This window comes from Coregonus lavaretus (genome assembly GCF_964263955.1).
Source record: "Coregonus lavaretus genome assembly, chromosome: 37".
Lineage (NCBI taxonomy): Eukaryota > Metazoa > Chordata > Actinopteri > Salmoniformes > Salmonidae > Coregonus > Coregonus lavaretus.
Genome location: NC_140024.1, coordinates 17160704 through 17178252, shown reverse-complemented (window position 1 = coordinate 17178252; position 17549 = coordinate 17160704). Strand labels below are relative to the sequence as shown.

General features: G+C 40.6%; 1 protein-coding gene across 1 annotated transcript; it reads left to right on the top strand.

Annotated features, from left to right (window-relative positions):
- Window positions 1–379: 379 nt before the first annotated feature.
- LOC311111365 (mucin-5AC-like) lies at window positions 380–10646 on the top strand (the record flags this gene model as incomplete). The annotated part of the gene is made up of 23 exons (XM_084154082.1): window positions 380–401; window positions 2961–3222; window positions 3360–3474; window positions 3875–3965; window positions 4062–4168; window positions 4298–4511; window positions 4613–4738; window positions 5044–5161; window positions 5308–5446; window positions 5647–5757; window positions 6047–6116; window positions 6240–6377; window positions 6478–6642; window positions 6752–6846; window positions 6947–7073; window positions 7291–7543; window positions 8676–8814; window positions 8899–9009; window positions 9150–9329; window positions 9449–9688; window positions 9819–9975; window positions 10203–10331; window positions 10489–10646. 23 exons carry the CDS (start codon window positions 380–382, stop codon window positions 10644–10646), a joined length of 3267 nt encoding a protein of 1088 aa, XP_084010208.1.
- Between the last annotated feature and the right edge of the window lie 6903 nt (window positions 10647–17549).

Genomic DNA, 17549 nt, shown 5'->3' with positions numbered 1-17549 from the left:
CAACCATCAATTGAACAAGGAAGGTTTGACAAAAAAGTTAATATGTTACATTTTCAAACATGAAGTTGTAAAACGTAGATATGCTACTAAACATAGAAAATGCTAATATGTTACTAAAGCTAAATTCATTTTGCAACAGCATAGGGTGTATGTGCCATATACAAACGAGTTATTCCTGTTGAATAAAAATATAACAAAATAAAAAAGAATAGGTTGATACTATTGATAGACTTAGTGGCCATATGAGAAAGCTGAATTGATTAACATTATAATAGTTGTGAAATAATAGTTTTAATAGTTGTGAAAAAATGCACATCAGTGTGTCAAAATTATTTTCAAAACTATAATGGATCATCTTTTTTCTTTTTTTAAAATCAGGATGCAGTTCCTGGATCAGCTTGGTGAGTCACATTAGCCTATGAATACTAACTATGAATACTATTAGCCTGATCGCTCCTTTGAGCAACAGTGGAGAGACAAATGTTTGCATTTGGACAGTGTGTGCTCAAGATACTGAGCCAATAGAGTTGTTTAATGTATTATTAATCCGTTACACATTGCCTGAGTTTAAGATGGCTGTGGAGATACACCATTGTGTTCTATCAAACCTCACCACTTATTTACATGTATCTGTAATTATACATTAAAATATACATTACATAAAGAAAAAAAACATGTATTGTGTTGTGGACACCAGGAAGAGTATCTGCTGCTTTTGGGATAATGGAGATCCTAATAAAATACCAAATACCAAATGCTCAAACCACTGGAGTGGAGATGCTGCCTGAGATAAATAGATAATGAATGAGGAAGGAAGGCACCTCTCTATGTAAATAAGGAAATCACGACTACTAAGTAACTTATCTTGTGAAATATAAATGTGAAGGCCTATAATAAAGGACAATTAGGAACCCCTGAGTTTATAGTAATAATAGGGGTACACAACTAATCCCAATAATATAATACTTTATGAAAATAGCTAAATCTGTATGTAAATGCTCATGCTTAGTGGACTGAAGAACCCTCATAAGACAGAAGATTGGAGTCTTAAAGTTGTCATTGAGTCATGTTTAACCTTTGGCCCCACCTTTGTGTTAACCTTTAAGGTCCCTCCTCAAATACAGGTGGTTATAAAGACCTGATCCATCCTAAGCACCTCTCTCATATCACCTGTGGAGGACCTGTTCACTACCCACAGGATCACCATGGGGACAACCAAGGATATACAGATATGGACACTGATATGCCTGGCACTACTGATCAGATCAACACAAACAGGTTGGTAGAATATTCATTAATTTGCTTTATTTCAGAAACTTTTCTGATTATTATTATAATATCATTATTATACATTTTTAAAAGTCTGACATAATCTGTGAAATCTATATATTATTTCATAAATCAGACTGATTGTAAATGACAAATAGTATGTATTCGGGACAACACCAAATTATTATGATTATTGACACTTGGAATGTGTGTATGGAAGAATGTCATCAACATACACAATCTATGTTAATTCAGCAGGTCTATAGGTTTAAAAGCTGTAACCACAAGTTTAGTTTACAAATATACCCTCAATATATAATTAGGTGACTTTCAGATTTGATTATATACAGTATATATATCTTATGTAAAATCTCATTATCAAAAATAAATATGTATTAGCTATTCAGAAATGTACTAACACACAGAACATTGATTACATGTATTATACATGCATTTTGAAGAATTAGGCAGTAGGCATACAGTAGCAGTTTTTACGCAATCAGTAATAACGGTTTTCCTGTTTTCTGCTTCAGGGCAGCATACACATTTACTACGATCATATTGTTATGTTATATACATCATTTAAGTTTTCATGCTATTTCTGTTCCTTATTCACATTTGTTTATGAGATTGTTTCTGTCTAAATTTGAAAATGTTACACATTTGTGGTGAAAAATCTGTAACCTTATAGAAATCATTATCATTAGTGATTGTTATCATGAGTGGTTGTAGCATAGTTTATAGTGTTATAAATACATAAAGCACTCCCCCCACTGAGTGTGTGTTAGTACCTTTCAACAAAAATTCAGATCGGGAACGAAAACAAGAACAGAATACAGACAAAACTCAAATGTCTATCGTTAAAATAACAGTTGTGGTAAGTATATCTGATATTACTCAAATAATACTGACAGGAAACATCAGATGCCTAAATATGTAAAATAGGAACTGAACTGTCATCGGAATTCAATGCGTTTAGTTTACAAAGCAGATGACACTTGATTAAGGAATCTTCAGGCCCGTTGTATGTGTCGGATGACCTGTCAGCCAGGCCTGAGCTTTCCAAAATCTTTGACCCCACCTACGCGATTCATAGAACATCAAAGTAGTTCAGGCACAGAAGATTGACCCTCAAACATTGATTTTACAATTATTAGCCCCTTGCAGCTGTGTGACTCAATTGTCAAGTGAAACAAAGTGCCACATTAACTATGCAGCTTTTGGTAAAGTAGGTGCTCTATTTAATCTCTATCACCACAAAGGCAGACTCCGCGAACGCAGGAACATTCCCTTTAAAATTCAATTGCACGATAGCGCTTAACTTTGGCGATACGGTTTGAATGAAGCCTTAGGTTCGCTATTGATATTGAATGGGTCACATCATGCCTCAAATGTCCCTTCATCTGGGACATACTGCTGTGCAAATCAAATACACTTCTAAAAGCGCAGTGCGACAATCTATATCTGCAGTGATTAAATTCCATCCGTAATGTACATATAATATTGTCAAATACTCATGAATTGCTTTTATTTCAGTGAGCCCCACCACAACTGTAACAATCATCCCAGCAATGACCACGACGATACCCACACTTTCAGGTAAATGTCTGACAGAATGCACACCAAATAAATGACTGGGTATCCATCAATAAGCTAACAAGGAACTGACATTTGTATTCCTTGTCCCTTAGGAGTGAATGCCTCACACAATGACCAGGTCTGCAGCACATGGGGTAACTACCATTTCAAGACCTTCGACGGGGACTTTTTCCAGCTCCCCTCCACCTGCAACCATGTTGTGACCTCACTGTGTAAAAGCAGCTATGAGGCTTTCAACATCCAGATGAGGAGGCAGGTGGTGGACAACCAGCCAACCATTAGCAAGATCACCATGAAGCTGGATGGTGTAGTGGTGGAGCTATCCAAGGGTGTTGTTGTGGTCAATGGGCAGACGTGAGTTTCCCTGTCATTTAACTGATACGCCATTCTGCAAGCACCTGTCTTGAGGATTCTATGTGCTACATTCTGGAATTAAATAAAAATTACAATCAGGATGTATAGGATGACCTTTATGCATCTTCCACCTGAAGGGTTACCCTGCCATTCAGCTTGTCTGGAGTCAGCATCGTGAAGACTACATCCAATGTGAAGGTCGTAGCCAAACTGGGGCTGGTTGCCATTTGGAACAAGGATGACTCCCTAATGGTAAAATACCTGCTTTTCTAATATTCCTCTTCAATGGTTGATTAGTTAACCATGTTTAATTTGCCTTTAGATTAAAAGCATAACATTTTTGCCGTCAATGGCAATGATCAGCAGTTGATCGGGAGTGAGAGACACCTATTGAATTATGAATTAAATGAATTAAACAGGATCTGTGAAGATCTATAGGCTATACACACACAGGCTGATACTCCAATGTTTATATGATGAAGTGTTTGCAAATATTTGTAGATTTGAATTAGATTTTCTGTCACTCCCTAATACAAAGACCAATAAAAATAAAGTTTATAAACATGGAGGATAGCCAAGACTGAACATGTGAATGATGCTGAATAGGAGGAGATTTTGTGGACTAAACACATTACATCTGGTCATTCTACAGATTGAAATGAACGAGAAGTACAGAAACCAGACCTGCGGACTCTGTGGTGACTTCAATGAAGTCCAAGCATATAACGAGTTCATCATCAATGGTAAAATAATTTCTGAAACTGCCAAAACTATTGAAATGTAACTATATTACATACTGTAGGTGGAAAAGCTAATTATCAATGTTTGTGTTGTTGCAGGTGGGGAACTCTCTAGCTCTGACTATGGAAACCTCTGGAAATTGGATGGCCCTCTGGAAGTCTGTGAGGAGCCTATGCTAACTTCTGCAGAGAGTTGTGGAGATGAGGTATGCATTTCAAACAACAGAAGAAGAATACAAAACAATGTTAATAGAAGTTAGAAATGGCAATCAATCCATGTGATCCAAAAAATGTTTTCTGTATGGTAACCTTTTGTGGTTTGTCTCTATTTGTAGGAGTTTTGTCAGCAGCTGTTCTCCAATGCAGCTTTCAGTAGCTGCACAAATTATTTGGACATGGACTCCTTCGTCGAGACCTGCCTGGCTGACCTGTGCCACTGTGATAACAGCACCAACTCCTTCTGCCTGTGCAACACCATCTCAGAGTACTCCCGTCAGTGTGTTCACGCAGGGGGGAAGCCACAGCAATGGAGGACTAAACAGTTCTGCTGTAAGCATGCAGATACTCTTCAACATGCCCCCCAAACCCCAAATGATCGTGTTCACAATCTATTTTAAAGAAACTGTTAATCACAATGTTTATTTTCCCAGATAAGACATGCCCCTACAACATGGAGTACCAGGAGTGTGGAAGCCCCTGTGTTGACACCTGCTCTAACCCAGAGGCCAGCCAGTTGTGTGAAGACCACTGTACAGACGGCTGCTTCTGTCCTCTAGGTACCACATAGGTTCAACTCTGGTGTATAAGTTAACCTTAAGCACATCATGAAAACACCACACCTTTACCCATTATGCCTTTCATGTCAATGTGTGCAAAGTCTTTAATAATGAAATAAGTAAATATTGGATGTTTCTTTCAGTTACTTCCTGGAGTCAATTAAGTTATCTGTGTAAAGAACACATTAGAATAACACTCCTTATTGAATGCAGTGTTAGCAATCTCTTAAAAAGTGAAAATTATATAATGTTTTTTCTGGCAGGAAATGTTGTCTTAAAATTCTGCCTGATCTCTCACCAAATAGGTACTGTTTCTGATGATGTCAACAACAGTGGCTGTATTCCAGTGAGCGAATGCCTTTGTATCCACAATGGACAAGTATACAAATCTGGAGAATCTTACACCAGCAACTGTAAAGAATGGTAGGCCAAGTACATCATCTGATTTAAACATGAAATATCCTATGCCTCATTTTCATGAATTATGCCAAAATCTACAGTGTGATTATCAAAACTAAATACAGTATGAATGCAGTTGTGAAATAAGCCTGTATAAATGTTCCCTTTAGCACCTGTGCTGGTGGTCAGTGGGCCTGTACGGACAAGGACTGTCCTGGGACCTGCTCTGTGGAGGGAGGATCCCACATCAACACCTATGATGGGAAAGCCTACACCTTCCATGGGGACTGCTCTTACATTCTGACCAAGGTCAGTTCATGTGGTGCAGTATAGCAAAGCAATAGAAGCAAGTAGAAACTCTTGATAAGTTTTCAGTGCAAACTAAGGTGAAAAGGTGAGGTAAAATAGCTTTTCCTCAAGCCATATGTTGGGTCCAATGGGGTCATTCTTTAAGTGAGTCACTCTCGTTTCATGTTTTTGCCGTCAAACTCATGCTTGTTTTCTTTCAGCAATGCAATGGAACTGAATTCACCGTGCTGGGAGACATTGTGAAGTGTGGGTTGACTGACACTGAGACCTGTATGAGGGCTGTTATCCTAGCCCTCTCCAGCAGATCCACCGTAAGGCAACTCTCCAAATATGTTTCAGAGCAAATAACATAATGACCTGTCAACTCATTTCAAAGCAAAGCCACTTCTTTAAGATCATTATTCTGGCTTGCAAATAAATGTCCCTCAAACTTTTTGTCTAAACACACAATAACCTTATTTAAAATTGCCCTGATTTGGCAAATATTGCCGGGCTGTTTGCAATCTGTATGGAAATGTTTGAGTCTTCAGCGGAATGTTCAACAAAAATATATGAACAAATTAGAATTGTATCAAATATATGATTTTATCTAATTCACAGGTAATCCGAGTCCAGTCAAGTGGAAGTGTTTTTGTAAATCAGATTCTTTCTCAGCTCCCACTCTATACAGGTGAGATAATCCATTGTAATACCTAATTAAATTGTTGTGTGGATCAGTGTATAAACTCCATATCATTTATATTCACTAGATGAAGCCTTAATGGTGTCCCTCTATTTATTTCATGTATTGCAGCTGAAGTGACCATCTTCAAGCCCTCCTCATTCTACATTGTTATCCAGACAACCCTTGGAGTTCAACTTCAGATCCAGCTTTCACCAGTTATGCAGATCTACATAACTGCCATCTCATCCTACAAAGGAACAACCTGTGGTATGCTTCAGATTCATCCACCAGTTTCATACCTTATTCTTCGGTGTCTCTATTCATAAAAATCGAATAACATCATATGGCTTCAATTATTTATCCACAGGCCTTTGCGGAAACTACAATGATGTTCAGGCAGATGAGTTCAGAGTCATCAGTGGATTGGTGGAGGGCACAGCTGTAGCTTTTGCCAACACGTGGAAGACCATGGCCAGCTGCCCTGATGTCAAGAGTAGCTTTGAAAACCCCTGCAGTTTGAGCATTGAAAATGGTACATATTTATTAAACCTACAGATGAATCACTTGTTGAATGATTATAACAAAGTTATATAAGAAAGAATATGCTGATGTTGAACAAATTATGATTGTCATTTTCACAGAGAAATATGCCCAGCACTGGTGTTCCATGTTATCAGATCCTAAAGGAGTGTTCTCCCCTTGCCATTCTGAAATAAGACCTGATGCCTACAAAACTGTAAGTTAGTTAAGAAGGATACAATCACAAAGTAAAACTATTAAAGTCTTATGTGATGAGGTTATAGTCCTGACACACTTTGACTATTTTTTTCCAACAGAACTGCATGTACGACAGCTGTAACTGTGAGAAGAGTGAGGACTGCATGTGTGCTGCCGTGTCCTCTTATGTCCATGCTTGTGCTGCCGAGGGCATCCAGCTCAGCGGCTGGAGAGACACTATCTGCAGTAAGTAGACAGCATGGCACCATGGAGACCTCTTGCAATGTGTTATTATCATAAGTGCTGCAAATCAATTAGAATATAATGATTTTATTGACACAACAACCGTAGGGTTGAGTTACTAAATACAAATAACCGGAAGAAATAACTCCACAAATACAAAGATATAAGCAAACAAAAAATAGTTTTTCTAATACTACTCATATCTAATGACTTTTCTCAGATAAATTCGCCACCTGCCCCAGTCAAACAGTTTATACCTACAACATGACCAGCTGTGGACGCACCTGCCGCTCCCTGAGTATGACAGACCGATCTTGCCAGGTGGAGTTTGTTCCGGTGGACGGCTGTGGCTGTGCAGAGGGCACATACATGGACGAGGCTGGCCAGTGTGTTGCCCCCACCAACTGTCCCTGCTATGACAAGGGCTCAGTGGTCCCTGCAGGAGAGGCTATCAGCAGAGACGGTGCCACCTGGTAAACACCTCCCTCATACATATAAAGCTAGGCGACCAAAATAAATACAAGTACTAGTGAAACTTGATGGATATATTCAAAACTGTGTCGTAATGATATTTGCTGTTAATTTGATTATCTAACTAACTATAACTATTAATACTGTAACTACTTTACAGCACTTGTAGGCAAGGGACACTGAGTTGCACTGGGGGAGCAAGACTATTTAGTAAGTTTGATGTTCTTTGCTTCCAATTTAGTAGCTATTTCTAAAATAAATGTGTAGATTTTGTGTTTGTATTTATTATAGATCCCCATTACTTTTCCTGGGGTCCAGCAAAATCAAGGCAGTTATACATTTTAAAAACATAATATGATTTAACTCTTTACATGCATCCTTCACAAAACAGGTACATTTGAAATGAACCAAGAGGATTCAAGCAATTCATGTAAGACAATGTGATTAATGATGATGAATGTGGATATTTCTGGATATATTACAATTATATTCTGCTTGTTTGAGAATTGAAAATAGTTTTTTAAAACTTGTATTGTTATTCCATATATCCCCAGTATGCACACAGCCTATGGTTTTCTTCAACTGCTCAACTGCACCTCCAGGAGCTTCAGGGTCAGAGTGTCAGAAGAGCTGCAAAACTCTGGACATGACCTGTGTGAGTCCCTCATTAACTCTAAATGGGATTGTCACACACTGTCACTATTATACCGAGTTTTGTGTTGACTGAACAAAAACATTTGAGAATCTCAATTATGTCAAATACCCCCCCCGCACCCCTCCTACCCCTCCCCCCGTGCACAAAAACATAGTCCATATTCCTTTAATTTGCCATGACTTATGTGTGTATTTTGTTAAATCACTTTAGATCAGCACAGAGTGCACATCAGGTTGTATGTGCCCCACCGGACTGGTGTCTGATGGGAACGGAGACTGCATCAAGGAGGAACTTTGTCCTTGTTCTCACAATGGAGCTACTTACCAAGCTGGAGAGACCGTTAAGGTTGACTGCAATACATGGTATGCCTGTTTTGTGTCTTACATCTCAGGGGGGAGAAAACATAAAGAACATAGACTTACAAATCATGAAAAAACTGACCGGCAATTTTTGTGACATTATGTGTGTGTTGTTCACAGTGCTTGCAAGGACAGACAATGGCAGTGTACCACACATCTTTGTGATGGAGTTTGTGCAATCTACGGAGAGGGTCACTATATCACCTTTGATGAGAAAAGGTTCAACTTTAATGGAAACTGTGAATACACTCTCATTCAGGTTTGTGTCTCTATTTGGTAGAATTTTATCAGCATTGAAAAGTGTGAATTTGAACCATATTAAGAATATTTTCCTTTCGCACAGGACTACTGTGGCAATACTAATGGCAGTGGCAGCTTCAGAGTCCTCACTGAGAACGTTCCTTGTGGAACTAAAGGCACCACCTGCTCCAAGACCATCAAGCTCTTCCTGGGGGTAATGAGCAACTTGACTTCACACAATACTGTACATTCCATCCCTCGTGTAAAGCACAATCAACAAATGATCAACCAAACATCAAGTTGAGATCCGATTTCAGACCAAGTTATGTATGAAAACATATTTCTCTATTTCAGACCAGTGAGCTCATATTGGCAGATGGGACCGCTCAAGTTGTCAGGAGTACTCCAGAAGAGCAGTTTCCTAAACAGATCAGTCTTCTGGGGAATTATCTGGTCATTGAAGTCAAAAGTGGTCTAATCCTCATGTGGGACAAGAAGACCAGTCTGTCTATCAAGCTTAGCCCACAATACCAGGTATATTAAGATACTCTGATGAAGAACTGAATTCAGTATTCAGTCAAAACTGATATTACCAAGACTTTTGTAGAACCCTGCCAAGTCAATCATTTAAATTCATGATCTCTTTTCTTCAGGGGCAAGTGTGTGGTCTGTGTGGAAACTATGATGGCAACGCAAACAATGACTTCACAACTAGAGCCCAGGCGACTGTTGTTGATCCGGTGGAATTTGGAAACAGCTGGAAAGTTTCATCAAGCTGCCCAAGTGTATCCGCTGTAGTGCATCCATGTACCTCCAACCCGTACAGAGCGTCTTGGGCCCAGAAACAGTGCAGCATCATTAACAGTGATGTCTTCGCAGCCTGCCAGAACCAGGTATGGATATATTCAATTAGGGTATATTTCTAGTAAGATATGTGGATTTGTCTTTTGTGGACAAAGAAATGTACTTCACCATGTACCATGAACTACTGTATATCTTACAACACATTGCTGTGCTTTTAAGGTGGACCCCTCTCCTTACTACGATGCTTGTGTGAGAGACTCATGTGCTTGTGACAGTGGTGGAGACTGTGAGTGCTTCTGTACCGCAGTGGCAGCTTATGCAAAGGCCTGCAATGAAGCTGGAGCATGCGTAGCCTGGAGAAGCCCCCGAATTTGCCGTAAGTTTCTTCACAATCAACAGTGAAGTCTGAGCTGAGTAAAATCAAGAAGGTTGAACATAATTTTTTTGGGTTCTGGTTCAACTACATTAAGGCGCTTGTCAATTCAGTACTGGACCAGGTTGACACATTATCATATAGGACAGTTGATCATGGAAAGGTATCATTATTCTAGTTCAAATAATGAAAACGTTTTTTGTCCACCATATTTTGTCCTCCACATACAGCACTGTTCTGTGATTACTACAACCCCCCTGGAGAATGTGAGTGGCACTACAAGGCATGTGGAGCTCAGTGTATGAAGACCTGCAGAAACCCTTCCGGAAACTGTTCTAGTTTAATTCCAGCATTGGAAGGTAGGGATGTGACCATCTGACTCATTTTTTGTCTTTTTCGATATGCTTTCTGATTAACAATTTAAAGTGGATCTGACCCCGACAATTTACAATGACTCCTGTTATCCTTAACAAGACTTGACCTTTTGTAACCTCTTGGCTATTGTGCTTATTACAGGCTGCTATCCTAACTGCCCTGCGGCACAACCTTACTTCAATGAGGAGACAATGAAGTGTGTGGAGAGGGAACAATGTGGCTGCTATGACTATGAAGGAAACCAGTACACCAATGGACAGAATGTTCCGGCACAAAACTGTGAAACGTGGTATGTTTAAATCATTCAATTCACAGTACCTGTGCTCTTTCAGAGCATATTCTAAATGTTCTAACTGTGAAAGTATTAGGTATTCTCTATTATCTTAATTTTTGGGAAGAGGGTGGGTAGGGGTTTGTCTAAGATGGGAAGGTCATGCTAGTTTTTCCATAGTGATGCCAATTATGACTATATGGCAATCTGAAAAGTTGCCCTGCTTCCCATGCATTTCACAACTTACAGTACTTTATTACCAAGACCTGATTAGTTTTACCTCTATAATAGTATGAGGGAAAAAAGTATTTGATCCCCTGCTGATTGTGTACGTTTGCCCACTGACAAAGAAATGATCAGTCTATAATTTTAATGGTAGGTTTATTTGAACAGTGAGAGACAGAATAACAACAAAAAAATCCAGAAAAACGCATGTCAAAAATGTTATAAATTGATTTGCATTTTAATGAGGGAAGTAACTATTTGACCCCCTCTCAATCAGAAAGATTTCTGGCTCCCAGGTGTCTTTTATACAGGTAATGAGCTGAGATTAGGAGCACACTCTTAAAGGGAGTGCTCCTAATCTCAGCTTGTTACCTGTATAAAAGACACCTGTCCACAGAAGCAATCAATCAATCAGATTCCAAACTCTCCACCATGGCCAAGACCAAAGAGCTCTCCAAGGATGTCAGGGACAAGATTGTAGACCTACATAAAGGCTGGAATGGGCTACAAGACCATTTCCAAGTAGCTTGGTGAGAAGGTGACAACAGTTGGTGCGATTATTCGCAAATGGAAGAAACATAAAATAACTGTCAATCTCCCTCGGCCTGGGGCTCCATGCAAGATCTCACCTCGTGGAGTTGCAATGATCATGAGAACGGTGAGGAATCAGCCTAGAACTACACAGGAGGATCTTGTCAATGATCTCATGGCAGCTGGGACCATAGTCACCAAGAAAACAATTGGTAACACACTACGCCGTGAAGGACTGAAATCCTGCAGTGCCCGCAAGGTCCCCCTGCTCAAGAAAGCACATATACAGGCCCGTCTGAAGTTTGCCAATGAACATCTGAATGATTCAGAGGAGAACTGGGTGAAAGTGTTGTGGTCAGATGAGACCAAAATCGAGCTCTTTGGCATCAACTCAACTCGGAATGCTGCCTATGACCCCAAGAACACCATCCCTACCGTCAAACATGAAGGTGGAAACATTATGCTTTGGGGGTGTTTTTCTGCTAAGGGGACAGGACAACTTCACCGCATCAAAGGGACGATGGACGGGGCCATGTACCGTCAAATCTTCGGTGAGAACCTCCTTCCCTCAGCCAGGGCATTGAAAATGGGTCGTGGATGGGTATTCCAGCATGACAATGACCCATAACACACGGCCAAGGCAACAAAGAAGTGGCTCAAGAAGAAGCACATTAAGGTCCTGGAGTGGCCTAGCCAGTCTCCAGACCTTAATCACATAGAAAATCTGTGGAGGGAGCTGAAGGTTCGAGTTGCCAAACGTCAGGCTCGATACCTACATGACTTGGAGAAGATCTGCAAAGAGGAGTGGGACAAAATCCCTCCTGAGATGTGTGCAAACCTGGTGGCCAACTACAAGAAATGTCTGACCTCTGTGATTGCCAACAAGGGTTTTGCCACTGAGTACTAAGTCATGTTTTGCAGAGGGGTCAAATACTTATTTCCCTCATTAAAATGTAAATGAATTTATAACATTTTTGACATGAGTTTTTCTGGATTTATTTGTTGTTATTCTGTCTCTCACTATTCAAATAAACCTACCATTTAAATGATCCTGGGAATAATTAAAATGTTTAAATTATATTTCTTCTTTTAAAGCACCTGCACAATGACTGGAGTGAGCTGCAGTTATGATGTAAATGGTAAGGATGAGATCCCCAAATGAAAGTAACATATTTAGCAATGACCAATGCAACATTAATTGAACCTAATTTAAAATACTTTTTTTGTGCAGATTGTACATGCTTGTATAATGGTAAACAACACCCATATGGAGCAACCCTCTACAATACAACAGATGGGATTGGTAACTGCATTGTTGCTGTTTGTGCCGTGAACGGAACCATTGCCAGGAACATTTACCCTTGTCAAGTGATCACAACTCCAGTACCAACCACAACATCCCCTCTGACCACAACAACTGTCCATGCAACTACAACACAGGCCTCTACAACAACACTAAAGCCCACAACTGTCTTCCACTTCTCAACACTTGGTAAGCAGAGAAACTCTTGAATGATTAAAGTGTAGCCCAAGTTTTGCTAAATACCATACTGATAAATGGTAATATTGATGGAAATGAATAGCAATTTGTATGTAAGGTGGTAGTAGAGGTCTTCTCGGGTCCAAAAAGTTGGACCCCAAACCGAACGGATCCGAGGCCAACCAGACCTAGACCCGACCCAAACCCTAACGGGTCCAGGTCTAGACCAGACCCGATTGGACCCGAGTGACAAACTAATTATATTTATCAGCCAAGTTGCTCCTCTGGTTAATTAATAGGTCTTTATATTTTGCCTAGGCCTTCTATAAGTTAATAAATTCACTGTATTAGCGTAAAATAAATGTGGTACAGGCTATGCAAAGCCGTGTTCGGGTCCAATCGGGTCCACTCAGGTCAATCAGCTGTAATTACATAGACCCAAGACCCGATGACAATCAAACGGGACTCAACCCAGACAAGAAAGAAAAGTTTGAATTTTGGACCCGTACCAGCTCAGGTCCCTGGTGGGGTCTCGGGTATTCAGGTTCGGATGGAACCATGAAGACCTCTAGGTGGTAGTGATGAGTTTAATTCATATTGACCATATGTTAAAACTTGAATATGAATGATAAGTATTGTAAATACGAGCTATTTGGTCAATTCAAATTGTATTTTTCTGGCCTAGTTAACTAAAGATAAATATTTTTCAAAACAGAACCAACATCTACTTCAACTTGGTCATCCAATATTGGCACCACAAATCCTTCAACTACAACATCAGGAGCAAGTACAGTCACAATTTCCAAACCGACAACTCTAACTACAACAACTAATGTACCCTCAACAAGTACAGAAGTAGCTACATCGACCACAGCTGAATCTTCAACAAAGGAAGAAACCACAACTGAGACCATTATATCTACAAAGCCCCCTACATTTGTCACCAATGGTACAATAACAACGTCATCTCATTTCACCACCAAAACTTCAGTGACTTCGATTGCGCCAATTACAAAAACACTACCTTACCTTACAGGCACCTTGTGGCCTTTAACATCAACAACACAGCCCTCAACAACAACAGAATCAGTCATTACAGGTGGAATATTGACAACAGAGCCTCACTCCCAAATTACCAATACAACTACATCCGGGATATTCACACACACCACAGCATCATCATCTACAACAGTAATTGTTGAAGCCTCTACCTCAACATCAGAGCCCTCTACTTCAACCACAACTACAAAGGCACAAACAACAACTGCAGAGGTAACTAAATATACTACTATTGAAAGTTCAACGAGGAAAGAAGTCACAATTCAGACCATTCCATCTTTATCGACACAGCCACCTAAAATTGTCACCACAGGCCCAACAACCACTTCCAACACTGTAATTGTTGAAACCTCTACCTCAACATCACAGCCCACAACAACACTTGAAGAAACAACAGGGCCAGTTGTCATAACTTCCAAACCCACTACTTTAACAACAACTACAATTGCACCCACAACATCTGCAGAGGTAACTACACCTACCACAGGTGGAACTACAACAATTGAAGAAACCACAACTGAGACAATTCCATCTATATCCACAAAGCCACCTAAAGTAGTCACCACCGGCCCAACAACCACTTCCACCACTGTAATTGTTGAAACCTCTACATCAACATCACAACCCACAACAACAGGTGAAGAAACAACAGGGCCAGTTGTCATAACTTCCAAACCCACTACTTTAACAACAACTACAATTGCACCCACTTCAACTGCAGAGGTAACTACACCTACCACAGGTGGAACTACAACAATTGAAGAAACCACAATTGAGACAATTCCATCTACATCAACAAAGCCACCTAAAGTAGTCACCACCGGCCCAACAACCACTTTCACCACTGTAATTGTTGAAACCTCTACCTCAACATCACAGCCCACAACAACATATGAAGAAACAACAGGGCCAGTTGTCATAACTTCCAAACCCACTACTTTAACAACAACTACAATTGCACCCACTTCAACTGCAGAGGTAACTACACCTACCACTGGTGGAACAACCACAATTGAAGAAACCACAACTGAGACAATTCCATCTACATCAACAAAGCCACCTAAAGTAGTCACCACCGGCCCAACAACCACTTCCACCACTGTAATTGTTGAAACCTCTACCTCAACATCACAGCCCACAACAACACATGAAGAAACAACAGGGCCAATAGTCATAACTTCCAAACCCACTACTTTAACAACAACTACAATTGCACCAACAACAACTGGAGAGGTAACTACACCTACCACTGGTGGAACAACAACCATTGAAGAAACCACAACTGAGACAATTCCATCTACATCCACAACGCCACCTAAAGTAGTCACCACCGGCCCAACAACCACTTCCACCACTGTAATTGTTGAATCCTCTACCTCAACATCACAGCCCACAACAACAGGTGAAGAAACAACAGGGCCAGTTGTCATAACTTCCAAACCCACTACTTTAACAACAACTACAATTGCACCCACTTCAACTGCAGAGGTAACTACACCTACCACAGGTGGAACTACAACAATTGAAGAAACCACAATTGAGACAATTCTATCTACATCAACAAAGCCACCTAAAGTAGTCACCACCGGCCCAACAACCACTTTCACCACTGTAATTGTTGAAACCTCTACCTCAACATCACAGCCCACAACAACAAATGAAGAAACAACAGGGCCAGTTGTCATAACTTCCAAACCCACTACTTTAACAACAACTACAATTGCACCCACTTCAACTGCAGAGGTAACTACACCTACCACAGGTGGAACTACAACAATTGAAGAAACCACAACTGAGACAATTCCATCTACATCCACAAAGCCACCTAAAGTAGTCACCACCGGCCCAACAACCACTTCCACCACTGTAATTGTTGAAACCTCTACCTCAACATCACAGCCCACAACAACATATGAAGAAACAACAGGGCCAGTTGTCATAACTTCCAAACCCACTACTTTAACAACAACTACAATTGCACCCACTTCAACTGCAGAGGTAACTACACCTACCACTGGTGGAACAACCACAATTGAAGAAACCACAACTGAGACAATTCCATCTACATCCACAAAGCCACCTAAAGTAGTCACCACCGGCCCAACAACCACTTCCACCACTGTAATTGTTGAAACCTCTACCTCAACATCACAGCCCACAACAACAGCTGAAGAAACAACAGGGCCAGTTGTCATAACTTCCAAACCCACTACTTTAACAACAACTAGAGTTGCACCCACTTCAACTGCAGAGGTAACTACACCTACCACAGGTGGAACTACAACAATTGAAGAAACCACAATTGAGACAATTCCATCTACATCCACAAACCCACCTAAAGTAGTCACCACTGGCCCAACAACCACTTCCACCACTGTAATTGTTGAAACCTCTACCTTAACATCACAACCCACAACAACACATGAAGAAACAATAGGGCCAATAGTCATAACTTCCAAACCCACTACTTTAACAACAACTACAATTGCACCCACTTCAACTGCAGAGGTAACTACACCTACCACAGGTGGAACTACAACAATTGAAGAAACCACAACTGAGACAATTCCATCTACATCCACAAAGCCACCTAAAGTAGTCACCACCGGCCCAACAACCACTTCCACCACTGTAATTGTTGAAACCTCTACATCAACATCACAACCCACAACAACAGGTGAAGAAACAACAGGGCCAGTTGTCATAACTTCCAAACCCACTACTTTAACAACAACTACAATTGCACCCACTTCAACTGCAGAGGTAACTACACCTACCACTGGTGGAACAACCACAATTGAAGGAACCACAACTGAGACAATTTCATCTACATCCACAAAGCCACCTAAAGTAGTCACCACCGGCCCAACAACCACTTCCACCACTGTAATTGTTGAAACCTCTACCTCAACATCACAGCCCACAACAACACGTGAAGAAACAACAGGGCCAGTTGTCATAACATCCAAACCCACTACATTAACAACAACTACAATGGCACCCACAACAACTGCAGAGGTAACTACACCTACTACTGGTGGAACAACCACAATTGAAGAAACCACAACTGAGACAATTCCATCTACATCCACAAAGCCACCTAAAGTAGTCACCACCGGCCCAACAACCACTTCCACCACTGTAATTGTTGAAACCTCTACATCAACATCACAACCCACAACAACAGGTGAAGAAACAACAGGGCCAGTTGTCATAACTTCCAAACCCACTACTTTAACAACAACTACAATTGCACCCACTTCAACTGCAGAGGTAACTACACCTACCACTGGTGGAACAACCACAATTGAAGAAACCACAACTGAGACAATTCCATCTACATCCACAAAGCCACCTAAAGTAGTCACCACCGGCCCAACAACCACTTCCACCACTGTAATTGTTGAAACCTCTACCTTAACATCACAACCCACAACAACACATGAAGAAACAATAGGGCCAATAGTCATAACTTCCAAACCCACTACTTTAACAACAACTACAATTGCACCCACTTCAACTGCAGAGGTAACTACACCTACCACAGGTGGAACTACAACAATTGAAGAAACCACAACTGAGACAATTCCATCTACATCCACAAAGCCACCTAAAGTAGTCACCACCGGCCCAACA